Below are 14,915 nucleotides of genomic sequence, written 5' to 3'. Positions count from 1 at the left end.
AATTTTTTTTTTTATTTTCTTTTTTTTTTTATCTTGCAAGTGAAAGAAATAAATTTTTTCTTTTTTTTTTTTTTTTTGAGACGGAGTCTTGCTGTGTCGCCCAGGCTGGAGGCACTATCTCAGCTCACTGCAACCTCCACCACCCTGGTTCAAGCAATTCCCCTGCTCAGCCCCCGCGAGTAGCTAGCATTACAGTTGCATGCCACCACACCTGGCTAATTTTTTTGTATTTTTAGTAGAGATGGGGTTTCACCATGTTGGCCAGAATGGTCTCAAACTCCTGACCTCAGGCAATCCGCCCGCCTTGGCCTCCCAAAGTGCTGGGATTACAGACGTGAGCCACTGCACCCGGCCAGAGCTGATAATTATTTTAACAGGATGCCCTAACTTCTGTGCTGAAAACAGACTGAAGGGAATGCAGAACTCCTCAGATTCCCTCCCCTCACCATAATGAGCACATACTGATGCACATAAGCAACTTGCAGAAAGAGCCCCTGCTCGAAATCCCACACCATATATTTTGAAGGCATTTGTGACTTTAACTTTCCTCTTAAGAACAACATGTTTCAGATATAACATATGGGAAAGCACAAAATATGATTCCCTTCTAGCCTCCTCTAGGAAATGCACCACCCCAGCATGCTTACTATGGGCAGAAGTTGTGGGTAGAAGAAAAGCTGAGAGTCAGCCACACCCATGGTCATGACCAGCTGTCTCTGGTATGCTCGTTCATCGGTTGAGATCTCTGGTCTGCTGAGTAGCACACAGTTTTTCAACAAGCAATTCATGTACACTGGCAATACTTTCATGGAATCTGGTAGAATAAGCTGAAAAAGACAATTTTTTGTTTCATATACTTGATCTTTACTGAGAACAATCCCCTGAGCTTCATCTGTAAGACTGAAACATCATTTGCTTTTGAACTTGTAAGGATGTAAGGATTAACTGGTAAACCATGTAAAGCACCTAGAGCACACAGTAACTGGCAGAGAGTGGGCATTCAAAGAGCAGCAGTTGTTTTTTATTTTATCTAGTGCTGCAGCAGCCTGGTGTAGGTGTTATCAGCACTACCCACTCACTGCTTAGGATGCAGTCCCAGCTCTGTCTTTTAGCAGGTGTGAGACCCTGAGCAAATTACTTACCCTGTCTTTTTCTCAGTTTTTTTTTTTTTTAGCTGAATATGGAATAGTATATCTACTTCATGATAATTGAGTTATGCGAATTAAATGATCTATAAAGCACAATAGTGCCTAGCACATAGGATGTACCATATATATGTTTAGATGTATACATGTTTAATAAAATTTTTTAAAAAGTTATTTCCTAACCTATGTTTCCACTTCAAGAATAGCATTTCTAACTGCCCACAGGATATCTCTTCCTTTATGCTTTTTATGCATCTTAAACTCATCAGACAAATATTAAATGCCATTGTGTCATAGGTTCTGTACAAAATGTCAAGGATATAAAAAGGAATAAGGCATAGTCCATGTTGTAAGATGCCTGAAGTTCGCTGGGGATAGACACATAAATACATAAAACATAATAAAGAGATTGCAGTATTATAGATTAAAAAAGGAAATGCTTCATACATTTAGATATGTCACTACCGAATTATAACCTGCAAAATCAAACTCCTACAATTCCACAAACATGTTCTTCCTCCCATGTTTCCTATTCAGTGTAGAACTTCCAGATGAACCCTCATTCATTTATTTCTTTACCCTCAATTAATAAACAAATCCTTTTAATTCCACCTTCATAATCTACCTGTACCTTCTCTCCATCCTCACTTTGGCTCACATGACCTCACTCTAACTGCCCCAAAGTATATGCCCTTGTGAGATACTACAACCTAACACAATGCAGCAATTCTAGGAACACAACCTGATGATTTAAGAAATTATAGATAATGTCCTGATAATGTCCTACATTGTTTAACTTTATCCTTAATCAATATTGTAAGAATAGCTAATAATCAAGTTTGATTAGCACAAGTCAGTGAACAAGGACATATCCAAAAGAAAAATTATACATACGAGATAATAATAACTTGCAAACAGATAAACGAAATATCTGATCTATAACCAAATGGTTTCTTTTTAGCTTTCTCTTTTATTTTTATTTTTTGAGATGGAGTCTCGCTCTGTCACCCAGGCTGGAGTGCAGCGGCACAATCTTGGCTGACTGCAACCTCGCCTCCTAAGTTCAAGTGATTCTCCTGCCTCAGCCTCCTGAGTAGCTGGGATTACAGGCATGCACCACCACCCCTGGCTAACTTTTGTTTATTTAGTAGAGATGGGATTTCGCCATGTTGGCCAGGCTGGTCTCGAACTCCTGATCTCAAGCAATCCACCCACCTCAGCCTCCCAAACTGCTGGGATTACAGGCATGAACCACCATCCCTGGCTTAGCTTTCTATCTTAATGATTAAAATGGATATACAGTTATCAGAATCCACACTGAAAAGAAAATGTCCCTGAGGGCTCTGTTAGAATTTATTCTGCAACTTAAATTTATATCATAAGTGTCTTCTCATGATGTACTAAGTAAGGAATGTGTGGGATAGAACTTTCTAACTGGCTCAGGCAGACATATTTCAGAATGATTCTACTTTGCAGTTTGTTTCCCCTATCGACTTCTAATCTCCTTTCAAAGAACCAAGGACAGTTAAATGTATGTTTATTCTTAAAAGTAGAACACTCTCTTCTTCTAATTTTTTCTCTAGCATAATATATCTTCACTTAACAACATTTGGTACTGGATTACTTTCTCAGCCAAGGAAAACTATGATAAAAAGATGTAGGAACCAGATCATGGTCATATTCCAGAGCCATGTGGCCCCGATGCTATTTCTGATCTAGTTGCTAGTTAGGCATTTTACATGTTATAAAGATCAAGGGTCAGCTGGGCGCGGTGGCTCAAGCCTGTAATCCCAGCACTTTGGGAGGCCCAGACGGGCAGATCACGAGGTCAGGAGATTGAGACCATCCTGGCTAACACGGTGAAACCCCGTCTCTACTAAAAAATACAAAAAACTAGCCGGGTGAGGTGGCGGGCGCCTGCAGTCCCAGCTACTAGGGAGGCTGAGGCAGGAGAATGGCGTAAACCCGGGAGGTGGAGCTTGCAGTGAGCTGAGATCCGGCCACTGCACTCCAGCCTGGGCGACAGAGCGAGATTCCGTTTCAAAAAAAAAAAAAAAGATCAAGGGTCAAGAATGCTCTTAGATTCCTGTATAAAGCATATCCGTTTGGTTTTAAAATATCAGATTGAAATGTCACTGGTTGCTTCTAATTAATGAGGTCATATTAAACGAGTTCAGAAATCTGTGATCCTAAATACCACAAAGGGGTGAGGTTGGCCCACAATGACACTACTACGACTAAAAAGTCTAATCAGAGGAGGTTGGACTGTAGGAGGCAGGGGGAAGAAAAACAGGTGGTAAATGAGAAGGAAAATCTAATCATGAAAACAAAAAAAAAATGGAGTTAAAGAATGAAAGAAAACAAGAAGACAGTCTTATTCAATGTTCTAGAGGTGAGGAAGAAAATGTGGCCACAGATTACCACTATAAAATCTCCCTACCTCACTGACCCCCTCCATAAATAAATAAATTATTCTTTGGGAGTAAGGTATGAGAGTGAGGTGGGAGCAGTAATTCATGTAAGTTGAGCTTGCTTGAATTTGGAAAATTCTTTTCTTCTTTAGGTTTTGAAGTGACAGAAGTGGTAATGAGGTTTTTTTTGTATTGTTTTGTTTTTGAAAAGCTTATTTTGCAGTTAAGGTCATTTGACTTGCCTTTTGAAATCAATGCACTCCCATATGATATTAATATATTTAAGCTCAGAACAGTGAGCTATTAGATTTACTAAAAAGAATCTACATTGCTTATGTAAGCCTTATAAGCCTTAAAGTTTGCTTTTTTGTTTGTTTGTTTTTTAAAGATACAGGGTCTCACTTTGTCATCCAGGCTAGAGTATGGTGGCATAATCATACCTTGCTGCATCCTCGAGCTCCTGGGCTCCAGGGATCCTCTTGCCTCAGCCTCCTGAGTGGCTGGGATTATAGGCATGTACCACTACACCTGGATAAGTTTTTATTTTTAGTAGAGGTGGAGGTTTTGATATGTTGCCCAGGCTGGCCTTCAACTGCTGGCCTCAAGCAATCCTCCTGTCTTGGCCTCCCAAAGTGCTGGGATTACAGGTGTGAGCCACTGCACCCAGCCTAATTTATCTTGTTTCTAGTTTCTAGTTATATGTCTTTTTTTTTTTTTGCCCAGGCTGGTGTGGAGTGGCATGATCTCGGCTCACTGCAATGTCCGCCTCCTGGGTTCAAGCTATTCTCCTGCCACAGTCTCCTGAGTAGCTGGGATTAGAGGTCCGCACCACCATGCCGAGCTAATTTTTTGTAGTTTTAGTAGATGCGGGGTTTCACCATGTTGCCCAGGTGGGTCTTGAACTCCTAACCTCAAGTGATCCACCTGCCTTGGCCTCTCAAAGGGTTGGGATTACAGGCATCAGCCACCATGCCCAGCCATATGTCTTAACCCAGCATCTATCATATGATCCTCAGAGTGACAGTTTCCTTAGATTTTGTACCCTAATTGCCTTCTCTTGCTGCAGCCTAGTTTTGGCTCCAGCAATTCAGTAAAAGTAGTTCTACTGAGGTCCAGTATCACATAATCCAAATAGCTCCTTGATGGTCTTGCTTGGGTCAAGGAAACTTTGGGCTCTATGGTAAAATACTGGAATTCCTTTAGTAATCTCTCCATCTTCATAGATACTATTTTTCACAAGTGAACTGTAGGAAAGTACCAAGTTTACAGTTAGATTTTCTGAACAGAACATTAAGTCCAACTATTCTATGTTTTCAGACAATACTGTTTTAGAATCTCCACATTTTCTAGACTCCATGATGGTTAATCATAAGGTACTTAAGTTACATTATTTTTTTAAAACATACCATTGGTTGAAAGGCACACTTGAAAAGTGCTAATGGAAACACTTTATTATAAGAACAGGAATAATCTCTATTGACTTATTCAGAGAAAATTTAACATCATAATGTTTTACTCCAGAAATAATTTAATTTTGCAAACAGGTTATCCAGTGGTAAAGACAATGCTTTTAACTTTTAAACCAGAATAAAATGACAGGTTTTATTTTCTTCCATAAATAGGCAGTAAGTTTGTTTTTAACTTAAAGTCTTTGAATCCAGTTGTTTCAAAGTTAACAAATGAATGTCCAGAGAGGACCCTAACTGTATCTGCACTGCTTCAACTAATGCTCCTGAAGTGTGAGATACTCCAGAAACAGAATCATGTTTCCGTAGCTCTAAGACAAACAGTAAAATGAGGTCAATGTTTACAGTGCTCATGATTGGACTACCTTCTGGCTAGACTCCAGGTGTACCTGGTGGGTTTTGAGGTAACTTGAACAAGCATGCTATGAAATAGTACTGATATCTGAGTTGACCAAAATGGCAAATCTTCGGAATAATAAAGAAGACTGAATACTCATATAGATTCAGGAGTTGCTTATATGATTATCAACACAGGAGATAAAAGAATGGATGACTAATTCAATCACTTTGGACAGCGTGGAAAGGAACTTTTATGAAAAGTCCATCTGGTAAATGTGTTTGTTTTGTTTTCCTTCTTTGCCCAGATTGCGCATTTGGGCCCAGAATTTATCTGTATTCTTTTCTGCTGAGGATTTTCTTTTAGGTGGGGCTTCCGATGTCCTCTCAGCACTCACTTTTGACAATGAATGAACTAGAAAATTTTCCCATCTGTTGCTGTTTTAGTTGAAAGTCTATATTCACATATTTGATACACAGCTATAAAAATTCCATCTAACTTTTATTGACATAGAGAAGAATGTGAACGAGAGAGCAAATGCAAAAATAAATGTGGACTTGAGGTTCTGCTTTTCCTTTTGTAGGAGAGAGACTACATGAGGTTTATTCAAATAATCTTCTAAAATTTCAAATTACTAAATGATGGAATCAATTCTTTGAAAACTCTTCACACTTATTAATAACTTTTAAATGTAAAGAATTCCAGTATTTATATTTATAAATTATATTTGTTTATAAAATATGTTATTACTGCCATCAGTTCATGTCAATATGCCTAAAATACATTTAAGCATACACATTTCATAACAAAATACCCATCTCTGGATACAAAAGAGAATCCCGTTTATATTAGGACACTTCTTACATATAACATTCTTTTGTTTATACATACCGTAGTGACTGTCAACTAAATATGTACATCCATTTTTTTTGTTCAAATTTTTAAATGTTGGCTATAAAAAAAAAACCCACAGCCCCCCAAATTGCATTCTTAATCTTCTCAGCTACACAGTTTACTATAACAGCATCGAAGTGCCTGCAACATCATAAGCCTTCAATAGCTACGTACTGAAGAAATGAGTAGTCGTTTGTAACACTTTAACAGCTATGTACAATAGGTGCTCACCTGGCTTGCTGCAGAAGGACTCGCACAGTTCTTCCGGTAACATGCCAACATATGGGCAGTCTGATTAACTAGAATTTCCCGGATGACCTTCAAAGGCTGGTGGAGAACTGCTTTAAAAGCTATGTGCACAAAACAATGAAAAGGACACGAGTTTTAGCTCAGACACTGATCTCTTCAAATAATCAAATAAAAAAGAACAAGTTGCTATTATCTTCAGACCACCCAGCAAGAATAATAGCATTTAAATCTGTTCAAGTCATTTGCTAATGGTCTCCTCTGGACTAAATATGATGATCTAACTAATGGAGAACACTGGTCTACCTATAGCAAAAGGTTATATTGGCCAGATTTATCTTCAGAATATTAGAATTGTACACACAGAAAAAAAAGACAGGCCAGTTAGTCGTTTTTTGATGTCCTGAATTCTTACAGGCTGGATTGCCATGTTTTCCAAACCTTAGTGTAGAATTTCTCAAGGAAAGCCAAAGAAAATTCCACCTTGGGCCCATTCTATTTCATAGTTATCATGGTATGGATAAGCAAGTTGAGTCTAACATTAGAGATGGTCTCCGTCCATTAACCCAATGTGTCAGACGGCATGATCACATACCATAATAAAGGTCTAAGCATAATATTGCTAAATTTCAACTCAGACTGCCACTCTACGAGTTAACTTTAAGTAAGTCTGTATAGCCTGGCCCTGAACTGAGTTATCTCACTTATTAATTTAGAGTTAGGAATGTTGACTATTCTCTCTCAACCTTTGCTTTTATTAGTTCTGAATTTACTCACCAAAAGTTTGCAAAACTACAGTGCTTTTCAGCTACTGACATATCTTGACTGATTTACTAAGCAAGGTTTACTGAACCTCAGGATTGGCAATGTTACCTGACTTGGCAAAGAAGTTGATAAGAGCATCTGTCTCACAGCTCTTATAAAGATCAGCTAGCTGGGAGCTGCAGTTTAAGCCAAGATTGTGAATCCGAAGTCTTCTTTGACCACTGATTGTTGTGTAAAGCACAGCACACTGTAGAAGCAACATTGAGGTCACATGTTTTTCTGATTAACATATCCACCCAAGCTAGCTTGATCTTATTTGCATTTACAAAACACTGTGTACAGATAGATAAAAGACCTCTAACTATTTTTCCACAGTTTTTTTTTTTCTATTATTGATAAAGAATGAACAACAGGAAGTATGAGAGAATAATGATACATTTATTTGCTGGATTTCAATGTAGCACTTCACTGGTTTAAATTGTTGAGTGATTCACATGTAAATATGTATTCACATTTCTACAACTAGTCTGCATTTTTCATAGCTCATGTTTTATTACCAGAGATCCAGGTCCCGAAACAATACCTCCAGGTGCTCAGAGGCTCAAGGCTCACTGTCTTAAAAACATACAACTAGCTTTCACAATGGACTTAGATCTTACGCTGATGATATACATTTGAAGAATGCATAGATAGAAGCACTTCCCCAAATATCTGTGATTAAAAAATACTTTAATTAAAAGTTCTTCCTCAACCTAATGCCAGCCTCTCTTCATCCTTTAAAGATGATGCTAATGTTTGAAAACTATGACCATGTGTATCTCATGGTCATAGTTTTTCTTGTTTTAATTCAAAGTCTCCATGGCTTCTAGTTAGTTTCACTTTAAACAAAGCCAAATCCTATTCCACTTGCTTATACTATGACAATGTGCTTAACATGGTATTATGGGCTGAACTGTGGCTCCTCAAATGTCCTAACCCCCTAGTATCTAAGTATTTGGAGATGAGGTCTTTAAAGTAGTAAATTAATTAAAACGAGTTCATTAGAGTGCACCCTAATTCATTATGACTGGTGTCCTCAAAGAGGAAAATCTTTGGATATAAACATGTAACAGAGGGAAGATGATGTGAAGACACAGGGGGAAGAAAACCATCTACAAACCAAGGACAGGGGCCTGGAACAGATCCTTCCCTCTAGGCCCTCAGAAACCTTGATCTTGGAATTCCAGCCTCCAGAACTGTGAGAAAATAAATCTCTGTTGTTTACGCTGCTCACTCTATAGAAGCCCTAGCAAATTAATATACATATGGTAGACGTAAATAGGTGCTGAAGGCTAACAGAAATGAATCCTGTTGGAAGTCAGTTTGCTAATGCCTGTGATACTTACCACAAGTTTGCTGGACTTGCATGCAATGACACATAATTGTCACTTCATGTAAGTAGCAAATATGAATGAGTATGGAGAATCCTCACAACTGAGTGCTTTAATCTACTGACTTTTGACTTTGGAGAAAGACAGCTGAGTTTTTTATGAAGAGGCTAACACATTTGATGGTATTTCAGTCTCCCCACTGATCACTGTCGACAACAAACTAAAAAACGAAAGATGGGAATAAACTCTTAGTCACCTGGATTAAGGCTCCAGTGTCTTCACTGAGTTTGTCATCGTGCTTGAACTCCACGGTCACTGCCTTGTCACAATCGATGGCAGCCATTTCTACATCGGTGGTGTTGTTCATCAAGATTCCACCAAAGAAATCAGTGGCTCTGAAACCTAAAATGGGAAAAAGGGAAATTTTGTTTCTCTTTATTTTACTGTTATTTTCTTTGTTGGCCTGTTATTAATTTGAAAAAGAAACAATTATACAAGAGAGACTTGAAGAATTGTATAAATGATAATTACCTGTGCTGGTACGAACCCTCATAATAGCATCAAAGCCTATTTTCTTTTCAATATCATTTCTGAGGTCGTTCAAAAATTGTTGTCTGTCCAAGTGCATCTAAAAAATAAAGTCTGATCAATGTCCACCAGATGGCAGTAAAATACTTAAAATAACAGTTCTCATTTTAATCCTGAGTTAAAATAAGTATTTTAAAATCCTGAGTTGGCATATTTTGTATATATCATATGCTTCTTTGGTTAAAGAAAATATAGCATCTTTGGAGAGTGTTTCTAACTTTTGAAACTACAATCTCATCTATTATTTTCTTTCATTTTAACATCTGGATAAGAAAATCGGTTATTAATTGCAAATGGGAAAATTAAGAGAGCATAAGTGATCCACTCAGTGGCTTAGGGTTAGAGACAAGGTTAAGATCCAATGTATAATACTCGTTTAATGAGGCTGGGAAAAGGCCTTGCAATTGGGGCTTTTTAAAACTCTGACCACATTCAGAGCTTTGTGAACCTATGTCAGGAAAAGTAGAAACCCTTTCTCCTAGCCCTGTTAACTACTCTACAATCACCATAATTCTGAAAACTGTCCACATTCCACAACTAAGCAACATTCATATAATATGCACATGTGCACAATACTGAGCTCAAGAGGTCACCCAAGAGAGTAAACAAATTAGCTGAGCTTCTAAAGCTTCTCATCTGACCTTGTCAGTGAAGCTCTTTAGGAAATTCTCACTACTATTTGACACTGACACATGCATCTCATCCCTTCCCCACAGTCCCAAACACGAAGGGAATGAAGGAGGAAAGGAAAGAGGGAGATTACAGACACAATCTTTATAATAATCCCTGTAGTTGCTTACATACAACTGGGTGCTGCCCGCACAGTTCTTGATCATCATTTTTATCTTATAATGTTATTGAATGAAAAAGACTACTAAAGTTTGTGTTGTTGAAGATGAGAAAGAAATGCTATGGTAGGATTCAGTTTTGCAACAATTGGAGTAAATACAAACAACTGAATAGCAGCATAGGCAACATTAACACTCTTTTTTTATAAAACATTTTACTGCCTGTTTACATCTTATAGGCTTTTCCTCTGCTGGATTATAACATTTCTTTTTTAGTAACATTGAAGGAATCAGTAATAATTATGAATACATTGAGGTACAAGTAAATATTCCTTATTATATCAGAAACTACATGGAGTTGGCACGTAACTCAAAAACTTAAAGAAATAGGGGAAAAAAAAAAGTAATAAGCCTGGATGATTACACTGCAGAGCACTCCCTGCCTACACATCACTTGGTAGGCTGCTCTTTGAAGCCAAGTCACTGCCACGTAGATGATCACACCAGTACATAGCAAACAACCTAGTAAGAACCCCAGTACAATTCACATATGCCAGGAATGGAAGATGATCAAGTCCTTTTTGGAAAAGTGGGAAGAAAAAGCTATGAAATTTATCCCCCTAGCTGGAAAAGGAGCTAAAATTGATCAGCACGATAGGCTTCAAGTACCTCAATAGCCAGAATGTGGGTAGAATGAGTAAGGGTTAGAATTCTGTATGATTATTAAGAGTTTATTTTCTAGAGTGTGCCTGAAAAAACATACTTTTATCCAAAAGTCTTAGAAAGAGTTGTTAAAGCTTTTTCAATTTCATTTCATTTATAATCTTTGGTCTTATCAAGTCCCTTAGTTTATAATATAAATATGTAACTAGTCTCTATTAATAATTTTATTGATGATTAATAAAAATAGATGATGACTAACGTATGTCATTTATGTTGGAGAACACACCTTCCCAGTCCATGCCTCCATGTCTGCCCAGCCACACACATTAGAGGCACACCCCTGACCCCTTCTCCTTAGGTGAGGGGGAGTGATTCATCTGATTAATAAGTTTGGGAAAAGGAACTGAGTGGGCACAGCTGAGCCTCTTCTGGGTCCTCTTCATAGGAAGGCAGTTTGCCTGCAGGAGGCACATATTTTCTGTCCCTCAATACAGTATGTTTTCAAGGCACACGGATCCACAGGAGAAACTCAAATTGTGCCCACTGTGTGCCTGGGTGTATAAGTTTGTCAAATTCAAGGGTGAATCAGCAAGCCCACTTGCCTGCAGACTCAGGTCCATTATAGTGCTGACATTTTGATTGTCTATTGAATCTCTCTCTCAATTCAGGCTTGGAAAAGAGAAGTGTAAAGAATTGATCCCTAAAATCCCAATAATTTAAAACAAATATGCAGTCACTTTTAAAAATATTATCTTAAGTCTATTTTACATAAAATATATTTTCCCCATTATGAAAGCTCATATTGATATTTAACTCTGAGGATGAATGAGCTCATTCTATCACCAAATACTTAGGAAGTATGGAATTGCTGAACCATAAATATATATGGTTCATATATATATACACACACACACACGCACAGTCGTCTCTCGTTATCTGTGGGGGACTGGTTCCAGAACCTCCCACAGATACCAAAATCTACCAGATGCTTAAGTCCCTGACATAAAATGGCATATTTGCATATAACCTACACACACTTTACATATCCCTCAAATCACCTCTAGATTAGTTATTTTTAAATTTTTTGTAGAGACAGGGTCTTGCTATATATATAGCCCAAGCTGATTTTGAACTCCTGGCCTCACGTGATCTTCCCACCTCAACCTCTCAAAGCACTGGGATTACAGGCATTGGGCCACTGCGCTCAGTTTACATTACTTATAATACCCAATACAATGTGAATGTTATGTAAATAACTGTTATACTACAGGGGATAATGACAAGAAAAAAGTCTGTACATATTCCGTATAATGCAATATTTTGTTCTGAGTATTTTTGATCCGAGGTTGGTTGAAGCCAAGACACAGAACTCTCCTGATAAGAAGGACCAACAGTATACCTTGTTTTCCATCTGCTCTTGAATTTATATGTGTCATCTACCAGGGAACACAGCTTTTTCAATCCATAATCTAAACAACTAAAATTAAAATGGGAGTACAAGACCAAGGTGAACAAATTGCTGGCATTTACCTGGAAATTGTTATATTTATAAAGGGTTCCTCCAGTGAGCTGAGGAACCAGCCCCAGTGAGGCCACATCCACATACTGACTAGGAAAGAGGAAGAGTGTCACAGAGCAGCCGTGAGCCACGCAGTCCTTGGCCAATGAGTCATAGACATTTGTTTGGGGCTGGAAAAGTATCTGGAAAAAAGATGCAAAAAAAAAAAAAAACATAAAAATTACAAAATGTTTTTGGTTTAAATTTTAAATTTCTATTGAATTCTTATTGAATTTTCAAAATGGAGAAATAGACATTTTCCCATTAAGTGAACTGGGCTGAAGAAACACACTGTGGTCACCATCAGTGCAGTGGCCACCTGCTGAGCACCCAGTCTGTGCCAGGTCCATGCTGTGTGAAATAATTGTGTGTTCAATTTTATTTGATACTCCATCAATCCTAATGGAGCTGATACTGCAGCCCTTACTTTACAGACTTAGATGAGGCAACTTGTGTGTAGTCATGCAAGCACTAGCTGGGTCCCTAGATCCATAGCCTTATCCTTCCCACAGACGTTCCCCTACACTGTCAGAGGTTTTAGGTGAAGGCATATTTTGAGATCCCCACACCTGTGCTTCATGCCTCAGGCCTCTGCCTCCAAAGGGTATTGTAAGATGGTACAGTCTAGATTCTTCTTCCACCCTTTATCTTCAATCTGCTGTTTCCCCCACTTCCTCCATTTCTATAATAGTCTCATCATTCAGTCTCTCTTACGCTGATTATCCATGAAAAAGTTTGGGACCCTTTATTTTTTTAGATGGAGTCTCACTCTGTCACCCAGGCTAGGAGTGCAGTGGCATGATCTTGGCTCACTGCAACCTCCACTTCACGGGTTCAAGGGATTCTCCTGCCTCAGCCTCCCAAGTAGCTGGGATTACAGGCACTCGCCACCATGCCAGGCTAATTTTTGTATTTTTAGTAGAGACGGGATTTCACCATGTTGGCCAGGATGGTCTCGAACTCCTGACCTCGTAATCCACTCGCCTTGGCCTCCCAAAGTGCTGGGATTACAGGCATGAGCCATCGTGCCCGGCCTGGGGCATTATTTTAATTTACATATTTCAGACATTGGTTTTTCTAGGAATATAAAATATTTTGTTGTTTGTAATCCAAAATATTCCTATAATATACAATGCCCTGGACTTAATTTATGAGATTTAGTTTCTCCCCTTTTTTCTTACATGAAGAACACATTGCCTCTTTAACTCCTCTTAATAACTGACATATGGACACTCAAAGAGTAACTGTTTACAAAGTACCTTCTCTTTGTCTGTATTAACCAGTTTTTTGTCATCTCTGTTTTTGAGCTTCCCTGGTGCTTCAGCAGTTGGCAAGGAAGAATGGAAGATGAACAGCTTCCCAGGACAGTCTGCTGCCTAAAAAAAACCCAAAAACCCACAGAAAATGCCTTGAGTAGGAACATTTTAAGAGAATCAGAAAATAAAATATAAGTTATTTCTATGAGCTAAGCACTATATTCATTTAATTTAACCCTCATAATAACCTTTGTGTCCTTGGGCAGGTACTATTCTATTTTATAGATTAGAAAACTGAAGCTGGGAGAGGACAAGCCAAAAGTCATAAAATTTGTAAATGAAAGAGAGCCAACACTTAAAGATAGGTCTGTGCATCATGACGCTTTAAGAAAACTATTAAAATGATGTGTTACAATGAAATACTTTCTTATTTAGCCTACAGTATAGTCTTTCAGGACCAGGTAAATCCCATAATGTAAAGTAGATGGTAGAAATCCCAGGATGATGATGCAAGAGAAGCTCTTATTTCAGATCTTCAGTAAACACGGATTAAAGCTACAGTGGTATTTTGAGGAAGAATGCATGAGAACGTAGTGGTGGTGTGGCAACAGTAGACACCAGGAACCAGCTACAAGGCAGGATGCCAAAAGGAAAAGTGTGGGATCAAGATTATATAAGCAACAAAAAGAAGAGTCAAGCTCCATGACAGTCAAGTCAGCATTAAGAATCAATATTTAAAATCTTATTTAAGGAGCTAAGAAGTAACCTACTAAGCAAAATTTCCTGGAATTAAGTATGATTCAATATATTGTCCTTCCAACCCCTGCCTTTCACCAAACCACACTGCACATTGCTCCAGAGCACTGCCTCTGAAGTGAAGACAATGGCTCTGATCAGATATGTGGCTTTTATCCTTACGAATCCTGAAGAGCTGAGCACAGTAGCTCATGCTTGTAATCCCAACACCTTGGGAGGTCAATGCTGAAGGACTGCTTGAACCCAGGAGTTTGAGACCAGCCTAGGCAACATACTGAGACTCTGGTCTCTACAAAACTAAAAAGATTAGCTGAGCATGGTGGTGCATTCTTGTAGTCTCAGCTACCCAGGAGGCTGAGGTGAGAAGATTGCTTAAGCCTAGCAGTTTGAGGCTGCAGTAAGCTATGATCGTGCCACTGCACTCCAGCCTAGGTGACAGAGCAAGATCCTGTCTCAAAGGAAGGAAGGAAAGAAGGAAGGAAGGAAGGAAGGAAGGAAGGAAGGAAGGAAGGAAGGAAGGGGAAGGGGGAAAAGAATCCTGAAGGCTTTCTAGTACAGGATAATGTCCACAGTCCTTTATCTGGGTGGGAGCAGGAAGGGTGAGAAACAGTGAGATGAGCTGCTACCAACATTTACTGCATGCAGCTCTGTGCCAGGCTCTTCACACATATT

The 14,915-nt window shown here is 38.6% G+C and overlaps 1 protein-coding gene across 5 annotated transcripts in view; it reads right to left on the bottom strand.

Moving 5' to 3' along the window:
- SEC24D (SEC24 homolog D, COPII component) overlaps positions 1-14,915 on the bottom strand; it is a 117,821-nt gene that overhangs the window by 9,269 nt on the left and 93,637 nt on the right. For all 5 annotated transcript variants that reach the window (XM_017870884.1, XM_017870882.1, XM_017870886.1 and 2 more), the window contains exons 14-20: positions 13,491-13,607; positions 12,204-12,374; positions 9,166-9,262; positions 8,891-9,036; positions 7,373-7,511; positions 6,485-6,603; positions 648-827 (exon numbers count right to left, since the gene is read on the bottom strand). In XM_017870884.1, coding sequence (XP_017726373.1) covers positions 648-827; positions 6,485-6,603; positions 7,373-7,511; positions 8,891-9,036; positions 9,166-9,262; positions 12,204-12,374; positions 13,491-13,607 — 969 coding nt within the window. The remainder of the gene's footprint in view (positions 1-647; positions 828-6,484; positions 6,604-7,372; positions 7,512-8,890; positions 9,037-9,165; positions 9,263-12,203; positions 12,375-13,490; positions 13,608-14,915) is intronic.

This window comes from Rhinopithecus bieti, unplaced genomic scaffold (assembly GCF_001698545.2).
Source record: "Rhinopithecus bieti isolate Rb0 unplaced genomic scaffold, ASM169854v2 scaffold_5846, whole genome shotgun sequence".
NCBI classification, from domain to species: domain Eukaryota; kingdom Metazoa; phylum Chordata; class Mammalia; order Primates; family Cercopithecidae; genus Rhinopithecus; species Rhinopithecus bieti.
Note: the sequence above shows the minus strand (reverse complement) of the source record. Positions and strands in the feature narration are given on the sequence as shown.